Raw genomic sequence first — 22016 nt, forward strand, 5'->3', positions numbered from 1 at the left:
CCAGTCACAACCTAACCTATCCCACACCATCCCCTCTTTCAGCCTATCACCAGTGCCCACCTCAACTATCAAAAAACTCCTCCTAAAACTAAAGACAACCACACTAGCAGCGGATAACATACCTGCTGCATAACTAAAAATGGCTAGTGACTCCCTATCATATCCTGTCTCCATCCTTATCAACCACTCCATACTAGAATCCTACATACCCAAACTCTGGAAAGTATCTCATATCATTCCTCTCCATAAAGGAGGGAATTCCTATGAATTCTCCAACTACCGACCTATTGCCATCCTTTACCCCTTATCCAAAATTCTTGAGAAATGCATCCACTTGCAAGTAATGACATTTCTTAACACACACAATCTACTATCTACCACACAACACGGTTTCCATCCACATCACAGCACTACCAAAGCCCTTCTATCCTTCACTAATTATATAAACCTTCACAGGAATGATAACAAATATGTATCGGCCATTTTTCTAGACTTCTCAAAAGCATTTGATATGGTCTCCCACTCCATTCTACTAGACTCGCTAACATCATTATCCTTCACCTCCTCTACTATAGTCTGGTTCAGAAGCTACTTATCTGACAGGCAACAATTAGTCCAGTGGAAAGGAACTCTGTCTACACAACTTCCAACCACCATAGGAGTCCCACAGTCTATACTAGACCCAGCTGTTGTTCTCTATTTTCACAAATAACCTCAAATGCTCTACACAACATGCCACACTCATACAATATGCAGATGATTCAACCCTGATCTGTTCTGCCTCATCTCCCACCACCCTACATACACTCACTCAAGATACCTTTATCTCAGTAGAAAAATAGATATCAGGTATCCAACCAATTCTAAATCCCAAAAAGACAAAACTGCTTATATTCACCCCTAATAGAACAAAACCCCCATCTCCTTTACCATAACATCTAAGGACGGCACCACCATCTCCCCTTCTAACCACACCAAACTTCTGGGCATTGAAATAGACAATAATCTCCACTTTGATGTTCACATCTCACATACCATAAAACTAGCACACAAAAAACTAGGTTCCCTATACAGGCATAAGTCCTTTCTCTCACAAAAAACAAGAGTCACTCTTGCACAAAGCCACCTCCTCTCAACTCTATTAAAATCAGACAGTGTGATCTAGACAAACTAGAATCAAGCTACAATAAAATAGCCAAGTTTGCTACTAACTCACCCTATAGAACCCATCACTGTGCTGCCCTAAAAGAACTAAAATGGCTTGAGCTACCACAGCTACTTAACTATCACCAGCTGGGCACAGCCTACAATATTCTCAAATATCCTGAAAAAAAAACCCCTCATTATCCAACCTACTTACTATCTATAATGCAAACCGGTACCTAAGATCCAGTGAAAAATCTCTCCTCTCCATCACCAAGGCTAACAATAATGCAGGCTCCCACACCATTGCCAGAAATTGGAACTCTCTTCCCCTATCCGTGTCCACTGCCCCCTCCACATCCATATTCAAAAACTCCCTCAAATCGCACCTTCTTAGTACCTGGTTATGCCCTTGTATCATGTAACCCTACCCATACTACTATTAACTCCCCAAATTCCTCTCTGATCACATGCCGGAGCTCTGATCCCCTGTAGGTTTGGTCATCTGAAAGGGTACTTTTAACTGTAAAATCTTACTTGATATATTTTCTTTTCTTACCAATGTATGACTGACATTGTCTTTTTACCTGGAGTGTTTTTATTAATTCTTGTTATATTACTATGCTCAGCATACATTATGTAACATGTTTTGTGTATTATGCTGGATGTACTGTATTTGTATAAATTGATGTTGGAACTTTTCTCCCCGGGCCTCTGCTGAAAATGGACCTGGTCCAGTCGGAATTTCCCTGTTAACAAATGTAAAATAAATAAATAAAAACGATCACCTTGCTGTATAAATATACAAAATGTACAATTAGTTTCACATCTTTTAGTGCTTTTCTCACATAGTCTAGGTTTAAATTCAACAAAACTTAAACAACACAGACTACATGCAGCATATCACATGCTATTTACGTTTTATTGACGATGTCTTTATTATGTGGGAAGGTGACACCTTGTAGCTTGGAGTTTTTATCACTTACCTCAATCAAACAACCCCCTTCCTGAAGTTTACCTCTTCCCATAGCTGTACTTCAACCACTTTCTTAGATATGTAGATTTCCAAGGACACCAACAATAACAGAATCACCACTGATCTATTCAGAAAACCAACGAGGGTTAACTTATTACTCCACAGTAAAAGTCTACATCCTACAAAAACCAAGTATAATGTAGTGAAATCCCAAGGCTATAGATTAGCTCAAATTACCACAGAGATGGAACCATTTTTGAGATACCTGAACAACTTAGAGAATGATTTTCTAGTGAGAGGCTATGAAAGTCAGATGTTAAAAAACATCCTGGAACCCATTATAGAACTGAAAAGGACTGAAGCACCTTCACTCAACCTCCCCAGTAGAAAAATGTTAAGTAATCCCACAGAGAATAACAAATGCAAAAATAGCTGCATCCTGACATACACTTTGGATTATCACAGTATCAAAAATATTATTGAAGAAAACTGGGACATTGTCACAGGAAACCCTTTTCTGATTAACATCTTAGGTGAAGCCCCATCATTTGTTTATAGGAAGGCCAGGAATATTAGAAATTTTGTTGAATTTAAACCTAGACCATGTGAGAAAAGTACTAAAAGATGTGAAACTAATTGTACATTTTGTATATTTATACAGCAAGGTGATAGTTTTTATTGCCCTTATTTAAAGAAGATCATTAAAACCAGTGCAGGGGGTGACTGTAACACTAAAAAAGTAATTTACAGGGCATAGTGCAATGAATGTGATGCATTCTATGTGGGCAAGACCATAAATAAACTCAAGCAAAGGATTTCATGTCATCTGTCAGAAATCCGCTCTGGATGTAAAAATAATGCACTAGCCAAACACCTTTCTCTTCATAAAAGACACAAAGGTTTTAAGTTCCAGATCCTGGATTGCATAGACATGGGTGATCTTGAAGGAGACATCCCGAATATTCTGGAGAAACATGAACTCATGTGGCAATTAAAGCTGAACAATTTTAGAAAGCCTGGACTAAACTACTACTGTTCAATTAAAAGTGCACTGGAACTTAGAAAATTGCCACATTGTTTACATGACTAATTGTATTTTATTTTATTTTTTTCTACAAAATGGTTTTAAATACCATTTTAAATAATTTGAAATTTAAGTGTATATTTTGTTTCCATCATCATACATATATATATATATATATATATATATATATATATATATATATATATATTTTTTTTTAATTAATTTATTTTTTTTTTTCTGGTTCTCTTTTTTCCACTTTATTCAAAATGATGGTAATAACAATACTAACTAATTATACAATTATATAGATTTTTAGGGTTCTTGTACACAAACCTGAAGAAGTCTGGAAGGACGAAAGCGATCTTTGTTAATAGGTTATGAAAATAGAAAGTGATTTTTACATGCAAAATCTATATGTATGTATTTATATATAATTTTTGAATGCAAAATGAACTAAGGTTGATATATTTCCAGCCATGTAGTATATTGCCTTGTAGAAAATCACAGACTTAATAATCTACTTAATAATTTGGTTAAATAAGATGTACCATTAAAGTACATTAGGGCTATATATTATTATGACAGCTACTAGGTAGGGCAGGACCAGCTTGAATGTCACACTGATGGGGGAAGGGATGTGAATTTAACATGTGTACCAATAACACTTTGTTTTACAGCACAATAAACCACTCCCATGCCTGATAAAAAGTATATATATATTTAGAAAGCTTGTGAGGAAATTATTACTCTATTTTTGTTTTACTTGGATTGCTTGTCTGTGTACTTAATAAAGGATTTTCGACTGGAAACAGACTGCCTGTCTTGCTTGGATTACTTTTGAATACTTAGTAATGCTGTAGAATTATATATTTTCTATTATTACTTTTTGACTTGACGAGTTTACTTTTGCTACTTCTACTACTATTGTCTGATCTGATTAATATACAGTGATTAACTGGAAATATACGGACTGAAATCTTCCACACAGAGAAGTTTCTTACACTGTTTTATATTTTGAAAGTTACAATATTTCCAATGAAAAGATTTTTTTCCTGTGCCATGAGGGTTATGCTCTCCTAGTGAAAGGCACTTATTTGAACCAGCACAATACTGAACTGCAAATCATCACAAATGCTCAATCCTCAGATTATCAAATAAAAAAAAAAAACTTACTGTTAATTTTATATATATATATATATATATATATATATATATATATATATATATATGTATACAAACTCTGAGATCACACTACGGTGAGGAAAGGGCAATTTCCCCAGTCCCCATTCTGTAAATGTGCAAAGGAAAAGCTGATAATGTATTCAATCAGGTGTACCACCTTTTTTCTCATTTTGACAAAAGGACTTGTTACACAAAGGTGAGTATCCCATATCTGGAGATGTATATTAAAGTCCAAGAGTAACATGGGGAAAAAAGTAACCTCCTGTTTTTCTAAATGCAGTTTTTGCCAGTCTGAATTGATCCTTTGAGAAATGTATTCAAACCAAGTAGTTTTCCTGTGGTGGTAACCAGTAAATAGAGATGTGGGTTCCATAAATAATCCAGCATATGCAATGAACAGAATAATAAAGTAATATCTCTAATAAAAAATTGAAGGAAATTAAAATTTATTTGATAAACTTACATGAACTTCCCCATTAAGTTGTTATGCAAATTACATTTAAGCATGTAATTCTTCAATAAGTCATTATAATTCAGGGGGGAGAATTAAAGCAGCCATGAAAAAAAAATACTGTAAGTATCATAGCTTTTTCTGTTTTTACATAAATCCCTAACACAATTGCACTGAGATTTTATTCAAACAAAAGAAGTAAATGTTGTTATTTATGTAAATGAAAGAACTGAGTACTTGAGCGCAAAGGTGACAACAGTGAAACTTTAATTTACTTTCCACAACAATGATTATCATTAAAGTTTACTACCCCCTATGATGAGAAAAACAAATAAATTAATAGCAGTAAAAATTGTCTGGTTCTGCAGTTGCCCTGCCAGGAAAGTGACGTAACCTGGACAGGTGTCAGTGGAAGCTGCTGATTGGCGTGCTACATAAGGATACTATGCATACATACCTTATACCCCATTCTTGCTAGAGCTACTGAGCTATAGTAGCATTTTCTGAGTATCACGGCATGCTTTTACCACAGTAATAATGATGTGTGCCTATTATTATGGATAATAATTGTAGTTGGTGTGTATGAGTATATTATCACCATTTAAATAATTTTACATAATATGTAGTCATAACAAGGTTGTACTCAAGGTATAATGCAAACATCTTGAAAAGTAAACAAATTATGAATCCATTTTATTTATTTTAAACAGAGGTTCATAATTTCACACTTTATTTACAATGTATTTTTTACTGCAACTTGTGTGAGACATGCCTTATTGCTTAAATGCTTTCCAACGTGCTTTTTAAACATCCCATAAATATGTTCACAGTTCATATGCAACAATACCTTTCTGTTAGGATTAGGTATTTTCCTCAAACTTTCTTCATGAGATATGATTATACATAGCTACACCAAAATTCTAACAGAAAGCATTAACGGAAAAGGCCAAACTTGTGAGGCAGTTTTATTCTCCAAAATATGTTCATAACTGTTGCACTTTACCTTATAGTTTCCCAAATGGGTTCGAGCACTTTCATATAAGGGGTGGCGTAAGCCACAATAATTTGGGCTAGGCTTATAAATGCCTTAGGGCAGATAGCCTAGTATAAACCTATGAACCTATGAACCTATGAACCTATGAACCTATGAACCTATGAATGAGCTGCTGCAATGTTCGAAAATTAACTTTTCAAACTTTGACACTGCTTTAGTGCTTGAGTTAGTGTTTCCATGGGAATTAGGAATACACACTTTCCCCATTGTAATGCCATCTAGAAGTTGATATTTATAATTAATAGGGGGTGTGGGGGTGCAGGGGGGCTTGTCCCCTGAAAAAAATAGATTTTATTTTTTAAAAATCTTTGTAATTCAAGCATGTTTAATTCTGTCAGGTGTTCAAATGTTTTACAGAGACTCATATATTTTATCTAGATATATAAAATGGGCTTGCAACATATGCACTGTACTTCTTACAAAGAATTTACAATGTCACCATACTTCTGTATAAAAGGAAAATGTTGGCAGCTTTCATATGGTGATCAAAGTATATATTTTGTCAGATGAAGACAATATTTAGGCATCTTATGTGAAAATGCTGTTCTTTTGTGACATCATGCATATCATTACATATAAATAATAATTTGCTTACTAATTTAAGAGATTAGTAAGACGCTGTCCAGTTCGATTCTCAGCTAGAGCGTCTTCTGCGTGGAGACGTGCGTGAATGGGCATACCTTCATTGAAGGTTGTGCATCAGGCCTGGCAAGCCGGTACGTAAAAATCAACTGCTAATCATTAGCGGACTGGAGTTCCGCTGTGGCGACCCCTAACCGGGAAAAGCCGAAAGACACAAACAAGTAGAATAATCAGATTAAACTGTAAAATTTTTCAAGGTTGCACCCAAGATAAATTTATCTGGAGAACAGAACTCAAAAAGAAGCAAAAAAGGAGGATTCTTATCAGAAAATCTTGTGTTCTCTATTCCATTCATTGCTTTATAATTTTTTTAAGTAGCATTGTGAATTGCTATAGAAAGAAGATAAATTTCTTTTTGCAGTTCATGTAAGGATTTGCAAAAGAGTTAATGGAAAATGACATTAGAAAATAATATGGACTAAAAGGAAAAAGTTCAGCAAAGCTGAATGAAATTAGTATACCCAAACTCATACCGTGTGTGTGTGTGTGTGTGTGTGTGTGTGTGTGTGTGTGTGTGTGTGTGTGTGTGTGTATGTATGTATATATGTATATATATATATATATATATATATATATATATATATATATATATAGGTCTACTTCTGTTGAACAAAATCCCACTTACCTGACTTTCTTAACACTGAGACAACATAGCCGAAACTGCATTTAAATGAACACTCGAATCACTAACTGAAAACTCCAGGTAAGTAACCACTTGTCTGCACCTCAAAGTAAAATAAAACCAAACCAAATTAAACCCACCCATGTGGGAGGCTGCACCCCACACCCCCCTAATTAAATATACCAACTGTGAGATCACACTGCAGTGGGGAAAGGTGCAAAGTTCACCATGGTGGCCAAGTGGTTACTTACCTGGAGTTCCTTATCTGTGATCAAAGAGTTCATTCAAACGTGCTGTTGGTGAAGTCATCTCAGTGTTAAGTGGAGTTAAGTACTTGGGATTTCGATCATTAGAAGTAGACCCATATATACATACAGTGAGTGGGTGAGAGAATAATAAAGAAAGGCACATGCACAAATACCCTTGAGGAACTGTGAATAGGAGAATTAAATGAACTTCTAAATACTGCAGAAGATGCAACAAAATTCAAGAGAGCAGGATACAACATTTTTCCGATGCCAAAGTATGCAAGAAAACAGGAACACAGTTTTGAGACTGAGTGAATTACACAAATGCAGTATAAACAATAATTTATTCAAAGTTGAGAGGATAGGGGAATGGGTGGGACAGCCTTACAAAGGAGGGTATGGAGTGAAAGAGTGATGAGAGCATTCAACAAGGCACGCACGTGTGTGTGAGATGCACGGCAATTTCTAGAGCAGAGAGTAGAGGCGGTGTGTTTAGGATATAAGTTAATTATGATCTGCAGCTTACTTGTCAGGAAAAGAAGAGTCAGTGAGCTAGGCACTCCTATATTGCACTGCAGTCTATGCATTACAAGCTGATTATTAATACAAATATATTCTCAGTTTGTCAAAACTGTAAACAACCAGTCTGGTAGGCAGCAAGCAATTATGTCAGAAAAATGTATTCTCTCAAGCTATTTTTTAGGCCAGTTTGTGTTCAATTCTATTTATGGAGAGGGCTGTATCAAAATAAAATACAAGTTAAAAATATACTCACATTTTGCTCTAATACAGGTTAAAGGGGTCTTGTTGGTCTTAGAGAAAACATTGGGTTGACTGTTGAATAAGCTTATGAAATAAAGAAAGAAAGATCTTAAACCTCACACCAGCAGAGATGTTAAGGTGTGTACACAAGGTGATAAAACAGCATACACAAATGATGGTGTGTCTGATGTTTCTGTTTGATAAACCATACAGTATCATAATTATCAATAAATTACAAAAAATGCACAGTATATACATAATGTTTTCCACTTTAAATACTTTGAAGAAAATAGAAAAACATCCCACATGGAGTAATATCCAGCAAGACATACCCTATCACATGTTTGTTGATTTATAATCCCCTCATCTTTATCTGCCGAACACAGAATGATATGTTAATTATGCATGTTTTAACGTGGGGCCACCTTACCTTTTCAAGTACATGAAACTTTTACAGGAAATATATGTATAAAACAATCTACAGTTTCATTGACTGTTATTTGTGCAGAAACTGTTCACTGACATTGTCCTACAAAGTGTCTCAGTCTGTTGCAGTCTGGTCCTTCCCCTCCTGCCATCTGTGTAACAATATAATATTCCAAGGCAAACGAACCATTCCAATGATGGAGGACAAACCTCCAGAGGTACTGTTGTATCGCCCAAGCTAGAGCTTAATGAACTTGCACATACGTTGTCCTTGAGTCTGTACCCAGAACATTCTTGGCAAAACATCGATAAACACCAGAGTCACTAGGGGCAGGGTTTAGAATCACTAGTGTCCCCTGGGGGCCTGTCTCTTTGTCTCCAGATGGACTAGATAATCTTTTCAGTGGTGGTAAAATGGAAGAGTCTGGTAAACGCCAAGAGATTTCTACACGGGGTATCCCAATGGCCAGGCATGTCAACAGCAGTATTGAATTTGCCTTGGCCTTTAAGCTAGGTGGAGGGGAATTGGTAATCCTGGGAGGATATGCGAGAATGATAACAGGAACAGATAACACTTCCATGCCTAGCTCATTGGCTGCTTTGCAGCTATAAGTTCCACTATCAGAAGTTATTACTTTGTGTACCAGAAGCGTACCATTACTTAGCACTGTAACACGGCCAATGGTCTGAGGCCCACCTAAAGCAACTCTGCTAGGTAAGGTCCATGATACTCGAGGCTTTGGGTCTCCCTCAGTTTCACAATGTAGTAGAAGTGTTTCTCCATAGACAGTTTTCATCAGTGAAGGAACATTGCGAGAGTGAATTTGTGGCTGCCTTCCCATTTTCAGAATGAACCATTTATGTACATAACCTGCAGTATTGCTAACAGTACACAGGTAACCTCCTGTGTCAAAGACCGTTGGCTGAGGCAGCAGCAGAGTCCCATTTTTTGCATGATATATCTTGGAAAGCCACATGCCAGGCCTCAGAATCATCCCATTGGGAAGAGTCCAAGCTACAGCAGATGCTGGAGTCCCATTTGCTGAGCAGTGTAGTTGTATGCTACCAGTGGGCTTTATAAAGACAGTCTCATTCTGAGGATTCTCATATGAGGGACTTTGCAATTCATCTAGAACTTTTAAGTCAATCTCCATCCTTGCCTCCCCAGCCTTATTCTGTGCTTGGCATACCAACTTCCCTGAATCAGACTTCCATGCTGCTTGAAATTCCAGGGTTCCGTTACTGTGTACCCTCTGCCTGTTTCCGCTGTAAGGCACAGGAAGGACCACCCCCTTAGATGTCATCCATCTGACCTCTGGCCTTGGAACCCCTTCAGCCCTGCAGTCAAGTAGCTTCCTATGGCTACTTGTTGCAGTCTCGCTTAGAGATATTGTGCCTAATCTTCCATTGATAGTAGGAGGATGGTCCTTGATGAGGAATGTAACATTTTTTGCATCCTCTCCAGCAATGTTTCTAGCCAGGCATGTGTAAGTCCCGCTGTCAGATAAAGACACATGCCTGAAGGCCAGTGTTCCATTATTATGTATGTGATATTTTCCAGGGGACATATTCATGATTTTTTGAGTAGGAGAAAGCCATAATATTTGGGGGTAGGCTCCCCCTCTGCTTCACAGTCCAAGCCTGCAGATTTTTCAAGTTCAGCCAGCACAAGAGATTGAAACTTTGCATGAATTCTGGGTTGCTGAGATACTACAGTGACTCTGACTCTCTGTTCATCTTTGCCAAGCTGGTTCTGTGTATAACAGGTATAGTTTCCTTCATCTTCTAGACTCACTTGATTGACAAAAAGTGTTCCATTACCAAAAACAATGTAACGTCGGACTCTTATACCTTCTGCATTACCATAATGCTCAGAATGCTGGATTACTATGCCATTTGGTAGCTTCCAGCTAATCTTTGGATTTGGTTGCCCAGTGGCAAGACAGTCCACCTTCAGATGTTTGCCGTAAATAACTTTGTATGTGTATTCTTGCTTTGATTCAGTTTTGTCTGGTGCCAAAGCCACTTCAACTTGAAAGTACTTCAGAAATTCGCCTCTTGTGCTTCTGGCCATGCAGAGATACTCTCCATTGTCCTGCTGAGTCACAGACATAATCTGCAGTGTGCCGTTGCTCAGTACAGAAGCACGCTTATCGGGGCTACAGTGAAGAAAAGAATGCAAGAGTCACTGTGGTTATCTTGGGAATTATTCTGGAAGAAACATTTAAGCAACAGTTAACTAAATTCAGCTAATTTTGCTATCTAGTACTCAAAAGTGCAGCAAACATTTCAGCTGCCTTTCTTTTTTTTGCTTAATTTTCGTTTGTTAACAGCAGCTTTGGTTATTATTCTATAACATGTATTATCCAGTAATGCTTACAGTGATATATTCTTACTTATAAAAACATAAAGCAGCATTTTTGTTTTCTTTTTCATTGCAGGTGCATCTTTATGTGGATTTATAAAGTGTATGTGGCTTTGTAGCCCACTTTTCTACCAGGGTGTTATTTGCTGGGACTGAAATCTCAGTCACTCTACCATTTTCTCAGTCATCCCACTAACTGGATTACTAAGGGTTCAGTTGTATGTTGGCAGACACCTTTCTTCTCCCTGCCCTGCATTTCATTACCTCTACCTTATCCTAAATGACAAGCATGCTCAGTACACTGTTCCCTCCTTTTACTGCTTAGCTAAGTGGCTTAAATGTAGTGATGAGCTTTGATTTCAACATTCATGCATCTGAAGAGGATATTTTTGAGGCATTTTTTATACAATTTCTTCTGACTGTGATTTGTCAAAACCCAGTGCCCTTATGTTGTACCAGCAGTGCTCTGTAGTGAATGTGTTAACTTTTTCCCCATTGTAGTGTGACTATGAAGTTGACACATATAAGTTAGGTGAAAAAAAAATGCTATGTGGTCTAAAAATAATGATATAGGTGGTCATATTCGGTTTGTGTGGTCATCTTGTTATTTTGGTATGCCATACATACAATATATAACATGGTCTGAAAATAATTGAGAGTAGCCCATTTCTTCTTTGAGAAATGGTGCTACCTGGAAACTTCTTGTTTCATGATAATTTGCCAAATAACTGGAACTTGTGAATCTAGAATTTTGATTCCTGATGACAAATGCAATACTGGAGAAGTCTGAAAAGCTAAAGTGTGCATCATTTCTGCATATCACAAGGGAAGAAGTCCTAAAACTTTATAATACATTTGAGTTTTGAGGGAGACAAAAGGAGAAAATTGTAGGGTGACAGAAGTTTCAGGGCTTGCTGTGTTCTGAGAAAGAATTTGCCATATATATTCATCATTTGTTCTTTATGATTCACATGGCACCAGTGAATCTGTATGCACCTGCATTATTCAATTACGAAACTAAATCAAATTGAACTTGAAAGTGACGTGCAGCTGTCATGTAACCGCATTCAGTTCGACTGCTCCTAGCATACCAAAACTGACAGGCAGCCATACCACGTGTGGCATATACATACTTAATATGTTATCGGTATCATTAGACTGCGTACAGGGCAGATTTTTTCCTCATGAGGGAAAGCATGTAATAAACATCAGCTATACCAGACCTGACTGGTGAAGATGGCGCCTGCTGTCACTTTCTTTTTTGATTGTTTTGCATCAAGTAATTTTCCAGTAAACTGTAGCACAAAGTAAGCAATCAAAGAACGAGCAGAATTCATTATTATTGTTATACATAAATAAAATATGTCCAGCACCTTGGATAGTTCAATGTCAGTCTTACCCATGTACTTTTTATTCTAAACCTCTTTAATCTTCAGATTCTAGAATCTCCCAATTAACTAGTTCAGAACACTTAACTTCTTCATTTTAGATGAAGTGGGGAGCTAATTACCGCATTCTAATGTTTTATCTGTCTACACAGTTTTCCCTTTCATTTTGCCTGCGATCCAAATACTGCAACCAGGATAAACTCTTATTTACATATACCCACCTTGAACTCCATTTAACATTTTTTTCATCAGCCTATTCTGTAATCATTTTTTTTTTTTTTTGAAGTCTTTTAGTAAAGGTGGGGTCTTTCTAAATTCCAGTTTTTAACGACTTAGTAAACAGCAGTATAATTTCAAAAGTTTGATTTAGCACTCCAAAAACCACCCTTCCTAAAGATTCACAAAGTGGTACAGGGCCAAGATATCATATATACAACCAATCTCCCCCCATTGTACATCTGTAACAGTGGGGAACACCCTTCGTGGTTGGCCAGGTATATAAAAATATCAATGGAGACATTTCCAAGCAAATATTTATTCTTAGTCATTTTTTTTTATTAGTATAGCAACCACTAAACAGTTTATGGTAATCATTTCTAAATTTCTAATATTTTCCATCTTTAAACGTGAATAAAATAAGTCTTACTATTCAGCCATTTTTCAGACCCTTCTGCTGCTGTCATGCTCATCATCCCCAAGTCAACCACTTTCCTCCTCCTTTTTAACTCCATTTTTTTCTAAATTGAGTAACCATTCCCTGAATTATGGAGGCCTCTAAATCCTTCACTGCAAGTTGTTATTTTAGTTCCTGTATACCCTTCATTATCTCACTGCCTCCCCTAAGCTGATGCCAGTATCTCAGGGTCTTTCATTTAAAGTTTCACAGCTAAAAGTGATTTGTCACCTGTTTGCCCTTTAAGGTTGACCCAGTCAGCTGTAAGTCCTCTATCCATCAATCATTATAAAGATCCTTTTAAAACCACTTCATAAACTGTTCTAAAACATTCTTCTTAATATGTTTGTGGACCCGTGTTCTTCTAAGTGTCTCCAAAGTAAATCTAACATCCCTGTACTGCCATCATCATCTTCCATCTGGGGCAGTTTGACTGGGTCACTAGCAAACAGTACAGCACGCCCATATTATTCTAAATCTGGTACCTACATGTTTTTGGCATTCCTATTCCAAACAACTCTTATTTTCTCCCTCATCCAAGTGAAATCAATAATCCACTTTTTCACAGGATCTAATATCTTCTTACCTTCTATGGTTCGTAGTTCATAGGCAGTTACTAGGCAAGCAGTCTAAGCCTAGCCCAAATTCATGATTGCACCCAAGCAAGTCAAGTAGACTGGCCAAATATAAAATATGTGCTAGAATGGTCCTGCACCAGATTACAACTCATTGATCCAAGTGTACATGTAGAGTTTTGTATCTCTGAAACTTAAACAGTAACTTCACCTTCAACCTTTGAGAAGATAATCCCAGCGAACCTGCCAGAAAGTATGCTACCCAAATAACTATGCATTTTATCTCATTTAGTTAAAGCAAAAATGTATACTTCTGACTCAACTCCCTTTGACCGAGATAATTGATTGCAACATTACATATTTTATCAAATTTATTGCAACCCCCCCCCAAAAAAAAAAAAAAAACTACTATAGCAGTTAAGGATTTCAAACAGTTTGTTCATGTCACTCTGGGGATCTATTTTTTTTTAAACATCGTCAACAAATAATGAGATTTTAGGCTACTGTTGCTCCCATTAATAATAGTCTAGAGGGCTCTGTCACATTCATCCTACCAGTGGGTGCATAATAAAGGGGACAAGGGGCAGCCCTCATGCATTCTCTTTGTAAGATCAATTGGTTCAGACACTTATGAAGCTAAATTAAACCTAGCTCTCAATCCAGTATAGATCTTGAAGTCCATAAATTCTTCTAGGAAGCACATCCTTTTCAAACTTCAAACACATACTCCCACTCAACTCTGTTGAAAGCCACCTCCTCCTCATCTGATTATCATCATCCACTATTAAAGTTATTGTAATGCTATCCCACATCTACTGCCAATGCACAAGCCTACACTGATCTGGATCTACTAAATTAGTAATACATCCCCCGATTCTTTTTGCTGATATTACCATGAATACATTATAGTCATAGTTAAACAGCATCTATATTACATTATCGTATGATGAAAATAGCGCACACTATTTCATTGTACCGATAATGTCTAAACCACAAAATAAAATTTGCTGCTCTATAAAAAAAAAAAAAAAAAATAAGTGGGGGGTTGTGCCCCCCACCCCCCCATACTTAAATATACCAACTCCGAGATCGCACCATAGTGGAGGAAATGGCAAAGTCCCGAAGATGGCCCACCAAATGTTTTCCCTGGGAAAAAATTAGATGTTCCGTGTCTTCTCTATTTTTCCATTTCAACAGTATCGGATCGACTAAATAGCTTTCGCTATTTAGTCCATTCTATATGCTAATATAGATCTATTAAACACAGGTATAGGCTAATAGGATGTGGGCAGTGTTGGATCTTTTCGTTTTTTCTGTTGTTTAAAAAAAAAGTGCTTCTGATGAGGGAATCTCCATTTTTAACAAAGCCATAGGTGTTATCTAGTAGGGCCACAAATCATCTACAGCTCATTTCCATACATTACGTGGAAGCCCAGCTAGCCCCACGCTTTCTTCCTGGGCTGCCTGGAAATGACTTGTCTCAAGTCTTCAATAGTTATTGGTCTCATTAACTTGTCTGCTTGTATTTTCTATAATTTTGGGATGTCATCCTATTAAAAAAAATCTCATCAACTCTTTCTCTTTCTGCTCCTTCATGTTTTTCTACTGCTGTATAAAGATACTGATAGTATTTCCAAAATGCTTCTAAATAACATGAAGACATCCCAGTGTCACTACCAGTTCCTCATCTTTGGTTGCAGTAACCATACAGCTTATGTCTCCTCACTCAAATGCAAAGCCACTAATTTTATGCCTGTGAAGAGTCGCTAAAGTTTTAATCTCTTATGGTAAGTTCTTGAATTGCAATTGGTATCAAATTATTACCAGATTTTTTCACTTGATTTACCATATTCATGCTCCTGTTGGTCGGAGATGATCCCTAATTTGTTATGAAAAATTCCCAACCTTTTCCATTGCTTTTAGAAATCTTTTCCTTTCTTCTCATCTGTGTTGCCCTTTCTCAAACCGTACTTTAGAACTGTTTCTTAACTGTTTCCCACAAGTAGGGGAATATGTTTGCTCCTTGCACAGTTAGAAAATTGAGTTTTTCCCATATGGTGCTTGTAGATCAGTATGCATGTTGAATCTGGTCAGCCACTAACCAGATAGCATGTGCATATAAGTACTGAGCGCATGCAAGAGCAGTGCCATTTTGTACAGTCACCCAAAGTGAATGCATTCATAAATGGAGATGCAGATGCGAGTGTGTTTGAAGTAATGAGTGAATCAGCTTAAGAACATGTTCCAGTTACAGTTCCTGATGTGTTTTTGTTCAGTAAATATCTTGAAACCATACACTGCTTCATCATTTCTTTTGAATACACTAGACAAGCGGCATGGTGTCAGAAGTGGGATGCAAAGTTAAATCAGATTACAAGCCATAAGGCACAAAATTAAAAGTGGAGAAATATACACTAGTGAACTCGCAAACAGGTAGTTATTCAAAGGTACTTAAACTCGTTTAAATTATTTTTCAGTCACCAAATGTATGGTGAAGCATTCAAAACATTCAAAATAATTACGGAGATAAACAAAATGTCCAAAATAGCAACATAAGATGTGTTCAAATCACGTGTTCAAAATAATTTCTGAAGTATTTAAAATGTACGAAAAAGATAAAACAACTGAACTTTTTCACTATGTACATTTTTTTCACATTAACTAAAGCTATCTGAAGTATCAAAGTGTCCAGAATATTCACAGTATTTGCAGTGTTGAAACAAAGCCATTTCAGAAAGATTGTTATGTTTTTGAACATAATTACAAGTACCTGATCTATACCTATATTTAAACAAATTTTGTTGTTATGGCAGAAGGATTTTTCAGGCCTGAACTGCTGGTGTTTGATGATAATACTGATGAGAAATGGCTAGTGTCTGAACAATAATATATTTAAATACAAGCTGCATTTTCTGATAAAGATGCAAGTACAAAAGCATTTATCAGTGGTGGATTTAGGCATGGGTGCAGGGGCGTGCGCCAGCCCCTTTTTAAACCTGTTTTTTTTTTTTTTGAAATAAGATGCACTTTCTTCCCAAAGAATCGTGTCACCAAACGCGCCTAATACATTGGAGATGTGATTGGAGGTTGCAGTCACATGATTTTTTTTTTATAGCAATCCTCCCTCCAAATGCATCTCCGTTGTTATTTTGGTGTATTGTGAGAGATGTGAAATAATCGCTGGGTAAAGTGTAGTTAACCTGTCAGACAGAAGATAGTCTGGTTTCATTTTAAAATAAAAATCACCCGTTGGACAAAGAGCTTTGAAACTGTTCTTTGTGTGATCTGCCTTGAGGTAAATTTTGCTAACCCTTTTATTTTACTGACGTATCAATTTTCAAGCCGCCAAAAAAGTGGCACCGTTGAGAGAGTGGCGTGTTTGATGTGTTAACTACAACAGCATAATTATCCAGAGTCTTCGTTGTGGTCTAATGTTCCTCAAAGTTCCCTTTCTAGATATCCATGGTAAACAGAACTGAATGATACTCATTAAAAGAGCGATTCTATAAATAAAAAACATATTGCAGTTAACCTTTCTATTAGCTTCCTAGCTGAAGTTGTTAGTAAGCTTTTAGTTCCACATTCTGCCCATTTGTTCCATTTTATGAGAGGTAATGTTTCTCATTTTGGAGATGGAAGAGTGAGAGCTATAGACCACAACTCAGGGATACGATTACTATTCATTCAGAAAGTTGAATGCCTTAAGACATACTGAATCTAAATTTTATCTTCCATCTGAAGATGCTTAGACCTAGAATGCTTGCTTTTCTACTGGGTTAATTTTCACTTGATGCCTGTTACATTCACATTAATTTTATGAAATGGTAAAACTATATATATATATTTTTTCTTTTGAAACAACCAGTAGGTTACCAGCACTGTGACCCAAAACTTTCAGATGAGACTGGCATGTGGATTACAGCCCACACAATTCCTGAAACTGCTGATGCTTTCCTTACAGGGGAGAGGTCCGCCGTTTCACATCACGGCAGTTTGGACTTTACATATAGGGAAGTATTATAGAATGTAGCACTGTAAATAATTTGTAGTTCTTGTTCTTCATATGGAAGTCTGTGTGCTGACTGATTGCACAAGTGAAGTACTGCAGAATGTCTGTTTTTCATGGAAGCGAATCATGATTTAATAGAGTTCACTGTCAAAAAACTTACTGCAAATGTGAAGTGGCATTAATTGTGTTAGTGTCAATCAGCTTTAAATTACTTGAACAATCGATAGCTTCTTTTTTAGGGGCTGTTCTTTAAGCGCTGTTCAGAAAACCCAGTGTTTTGTCATACTTCTCTTATGGAGATTGCTGCTTATGGCCAGCTTTATGACTCTCTTCTTAACTGCAGAAACATGTGATTTCATTTATTGCAGGTTAAATCGCTTGTAATCATCATTACATTCGCATTTATTTTTCTGGCATTTGGTACATCTTAGAAAACGTCAAGCTAAGGGTCACCTTCTTCCTTGAAAAATTAAGTACTGGTGATGTAGTGAAGACCACAATAGAAACCAGTCTTTTTACCCTAGGATCAACTTAGCTGTTTAGAAGATGGTCTGATGCCCCCCATCACAGTCAGAAAAGATGAAGAGTTATTGTCTAATGTCACTTCTATGTAGAGTAATTACAATACTCTTACACATATTTTGAGTTGCCCCCATTGTTACATCATTATTACTTCTACTGGTGTTCAGGGCCACCCAAGGAGAGAGAAGATTGCCAAAACCCAGAACATTATCTGTGTCTGTGTACATGATTAATGCAAGAGCTTGAAGAGATAAAAGACGTGAAGGCATATTATCATTGTATGGTTGTCTAAAATTTGTTGCATAAAAAGTTAAGCAACTTGGGAATACAGCAACAGTGCTAGGCAAGCAGTAATGGGGACTATGAGATGGCTACCTATCAGGAAAGGCCTTAGGTCAACTGGTGCCCTAGGCAAAATGGCTCCACGGCGCCCCCCATGACACCACCTGGTGCCCCCATCCCAGTCTACCTACACCAGATAAATACTGGAAAAGTGCCCCTGCTACAGCGGCGCCCTAGGCGGCCGCCTAGTTGGCCTATGCCTAAGGCCGGCTATTCCTCCTACGTAGATCTTTGAGTAGACACACAAAATTTAATGCCACTGTTTTCAAGCACTTGATAGTGGTCATGTCACAAACTGAGCAAGGCTATACATGACAACCTTGGTGTAAATTTATGCTGACCCATGTAATCATCAAGTCTAGCCTTAAAGGTAACTAAAGTAGTACTTTGTATGACCTATAGTGGTACTGTAGTCCATAGACTGGGAATACATTCAGTTAGGAACTTGTTCCTCCAGGAAGTCTTGTTTATATGGTGGTGTACATTTAGGTCTTTTGGGTGGTTGTTTGCAGAGCCACACTGGTTTTTGCAAAGAAATAGGAAATCAAAAGATTTTATTTTTTCAGTGCTTGAATGAGACACATAGGCCCCCTCAGAGCAGGTGGTAGGCTAATGAGTATAAGGAGCGTTGTGCTAATGTGCAGGAATTGGATGATTATGTGCATAAACCGCTTTTCAGAGAAATGTGAGCAGTTGAACCCTTTCAGTCAATAAGACAGTCTGACTTTTTTAACTTATCTGAGATTGTGCCACCTCTTGAGTTCTGTATTAATTTAGGGATGCAAGGAAGCCCCCCCTGCAAGTGGTGGTCTGGGCAGCTTACCCTTCACATAGGGAAAAATGACAGTTTTTACTGAAATGTATTTAACAGCCATGAATTATATTCAGCTTAACAATGAAGAGTTTTGCTACATTGTGTTTCTAGTAGTTACTTGAACTTTCCACACAATGAGACATACATATTTTTGTTGATACAGTGCTAGCTTAGAGTGAGAGAATGTATGAAGAAATTCACAAAAGATGGCATGCAAAGTGCAGTTAGTTAATGGGATCAGTAAGTTGTGTGTGAGGCATGTATGTTACCCGTTAAATGATACACATTTTGCAGATGCATTCATTTTTTTATAATAACTTTATCTGTTTTAGGTTCACATGGGAGTGCATTCATTTTCTGATACCCATTTTATCCATTTTTGGTTCTTGAGGAAAGCAAGTGGGCATAAGAAAGAGAACTACTTTTGGGCAGGATGCATGTGCCGCAGAACACACACACAAATGCAAACATATCTGTGGGCAGTTTAGAGGACTGCCAGTTTATCTGTTAACTTGTCCATACTCACAGACAGGTGTGGACACAAGGGCATCCCATCTGACAGCTGAACTATATGTGAGATATCTGTGTTAACCACTGTGCCTCCCCAGCTGTAGGGCCAGTTTAAAAAAAAGTAACAGCATAGAGTTGGAGGGGACTTTGAAGGAGATGAGACATAATAAAAAACAGGAAATTGTTTGTGACTTTGCTATGGCAGCAACATAAACCTTTGTTGTGTTAGTAGAGATTGAGTACAGTTCAGGTTTGCAGAACATACTTTGAAAAGTGGAATGGACCTCTCAGTTGGGGACTTAAGAGCAGGACATACTGGACTGCATCAACATTTTGAGTCTTAAATGTTGTTTAAGTTTGAACTGTTGTTACAAGTTTCTAAAGTGACACAGAAAAGTCTTTTAAGTGATTGGCAGCGAATCTAGTTATTTATTTGTAACTTTCTTCAAGGACTAGTAATCAAGTCAAGTATAAATGAGTGAGAATGTAAGGAGCATTTACTTAGTTATTTGATGTTTGTTTACAGAGGTAAAAGACTGATCCAAAAGAACAAACTTTCTACACAGTTATGTTCCCACTCGGTCAGAGAGATCCAGTGACCAAAAACTTCTGTCTACAAACGTAGCAAATCTGCTGGACATTGTCTGTACATGTGCAATGTTGCAAAGGCCTGGAACTCCTTACTTGTATCCATCAGTTCTATACCCTCCCTCCTGTCTTTCAAAACCAGTGTAAAAGACTTCCTAGCTAAAATCTGGCTCTGTTCTTGCTCAAAATCAGGATAAACTATATCCCTAAATGTGAACAAGTACCTTTCATTCCTTATACCTCCTTACTCTCCCTTCATCATGTACTTCTTTACTGCTATCTAATTCTCTTCCCTGACTTTCTCTCTAAATATACCATAAGCCTGTTTTTCTCTCACTTCATATTGCAGTTCCTATTTGTATTAGACTAACTTTCCTCTACAAGCTGTCTAAAATTTCACTAAATAGTAAATGATTGGCTAAGAATCGATACAAGGTATATGACAAAATTTTTGTATTGCATTTAATTTGTTATAATTGTTTAAACTGTAGATGCTATTTTATTTTTGAAGATTGTAAAATTATTGTTCTTAAAATGTTTTGTAGTAATTTGGATTTTTTCCTCTGGCCTCCTATGAAAATAGCCTTGTACCCAGTCGGACTTTCCCAGTAATCAAATATCAATAAATAAATAATTAAAATATTTCATCCAGTTTCTGGGAGCATCAACAGATTACATAGGTGTAATAAGTGTACATTCAATTTCATGCTTTTGTTTGATGTGGAATAGCTCATGTCACTGTAGCTTGAGCTGTACAGCTTGAGTTTGTAGTTGTTTAGTTGTAGTTTATTTCATATAGGTTTGAGGAGTTTACATTTGACTAATGTAGAATTTTTGATGTTCTCTAAAGTCACAGCCTCCTAGAGAGAGAAAATGAGAGTTTTTCTTGTCTGGTACTTATCACTCCTTTTTCGAGGTGCAGCAACTTGAAAGTATAAACTAGGGAAGGTATGGGGGAACTCATACCGACCTGCAAAAAAACATTTTTGAGTTATTGTTTCATTTGCTAATAAACTTTACGGTCTTGACTACATGTTTTAATGAGCTGATGTGTACTTGACCTGTAAACTTTGAACGCTGTTTGCCATGCATTTTTGGTTATCTATATCAGTGCTTTAAGTATTCACAGTGGATACTATTGCATATAGAAATAGAGCATCATAAAGTTATAGCAACATTTCATAATTGATAAACAACTTTTAGTTGGTAGGGGTGAGAAAGATGTTCTCACATGGCTCATTCTGGTGAAAAATTAATTAGTTCTGAATTATTTGCTGTGACTGCAGTTTCTGTTGTCTAGAGGTAAGGCGTCCAATTTTTTCCAGGCCAGGAAAAAAGACACAATCAGTATTTTTCAGGATTTCAAGATGTCTAGGGAATAATTGTGTTCCTCTGGCACAGCATATTGGGGAGCAGAGTGTATGTTAGGGTCTGAATAAACTATGGAGAGTAACTCGGCATCAATATTGTAACGGGATCATTAGAAGGTCTGATAATTGATTTGAAATCTTTTCAGCTCTGTGCAGTTTTGTGGTCTCTGTAGATGAAAGAACAATAAATCAGCTTCTTTCTAGTAAAATCTTCAGAATATTGTCTAGATTTTTAGAGGATGCATTGGCAACTAGTAGGAGCTCACGAGTTTAACTGAGTTTGCAAAATACCTTTCCCAGGAGCAGCTCTAGTGTTAAGGGATCTGAATA

General features: G+C 37.0%; 1 protein-coding gene across 1 annotated transcript in view; it reads right to left on the minus strand.

Annotated features, from left to right (window-relative positions):
* Positions 1-7072: 7072 nt before the first annotated feature.
* The window catches only part of LOC122789913 (matrix-remodeling-associated protein 5-like), a 265150-nt gene continuing 250206 nt past the window's right edge, over positions 7073-22016 (minus strand). The window contains 2 exon segments of the mRNA XM_044057368.1: positions 7073-10136; positions 10139-10689. Coding sequence (XP_043913303.1) covers positions 8776-10136; positions 10139-10689 — 1912 coding nt within the window. The 3' untranslated portion in view covers positions 7073-8775.

This window comes from Protopterus annectens, chromosome 15.part0 (assembly GCF_019279795.1).
Source record: "Protopterus annectens isolate FY-2018-M chromosome 15.part0, PAN1.0, whole genome shotgun sequence".
NCBI classification, from domain to species: domain Eukaryota; kingdom Metazoa; phylum Chordata; order Ceratodontiformes; family Protopteridae; genus Protopterus; species Protopterus annectens.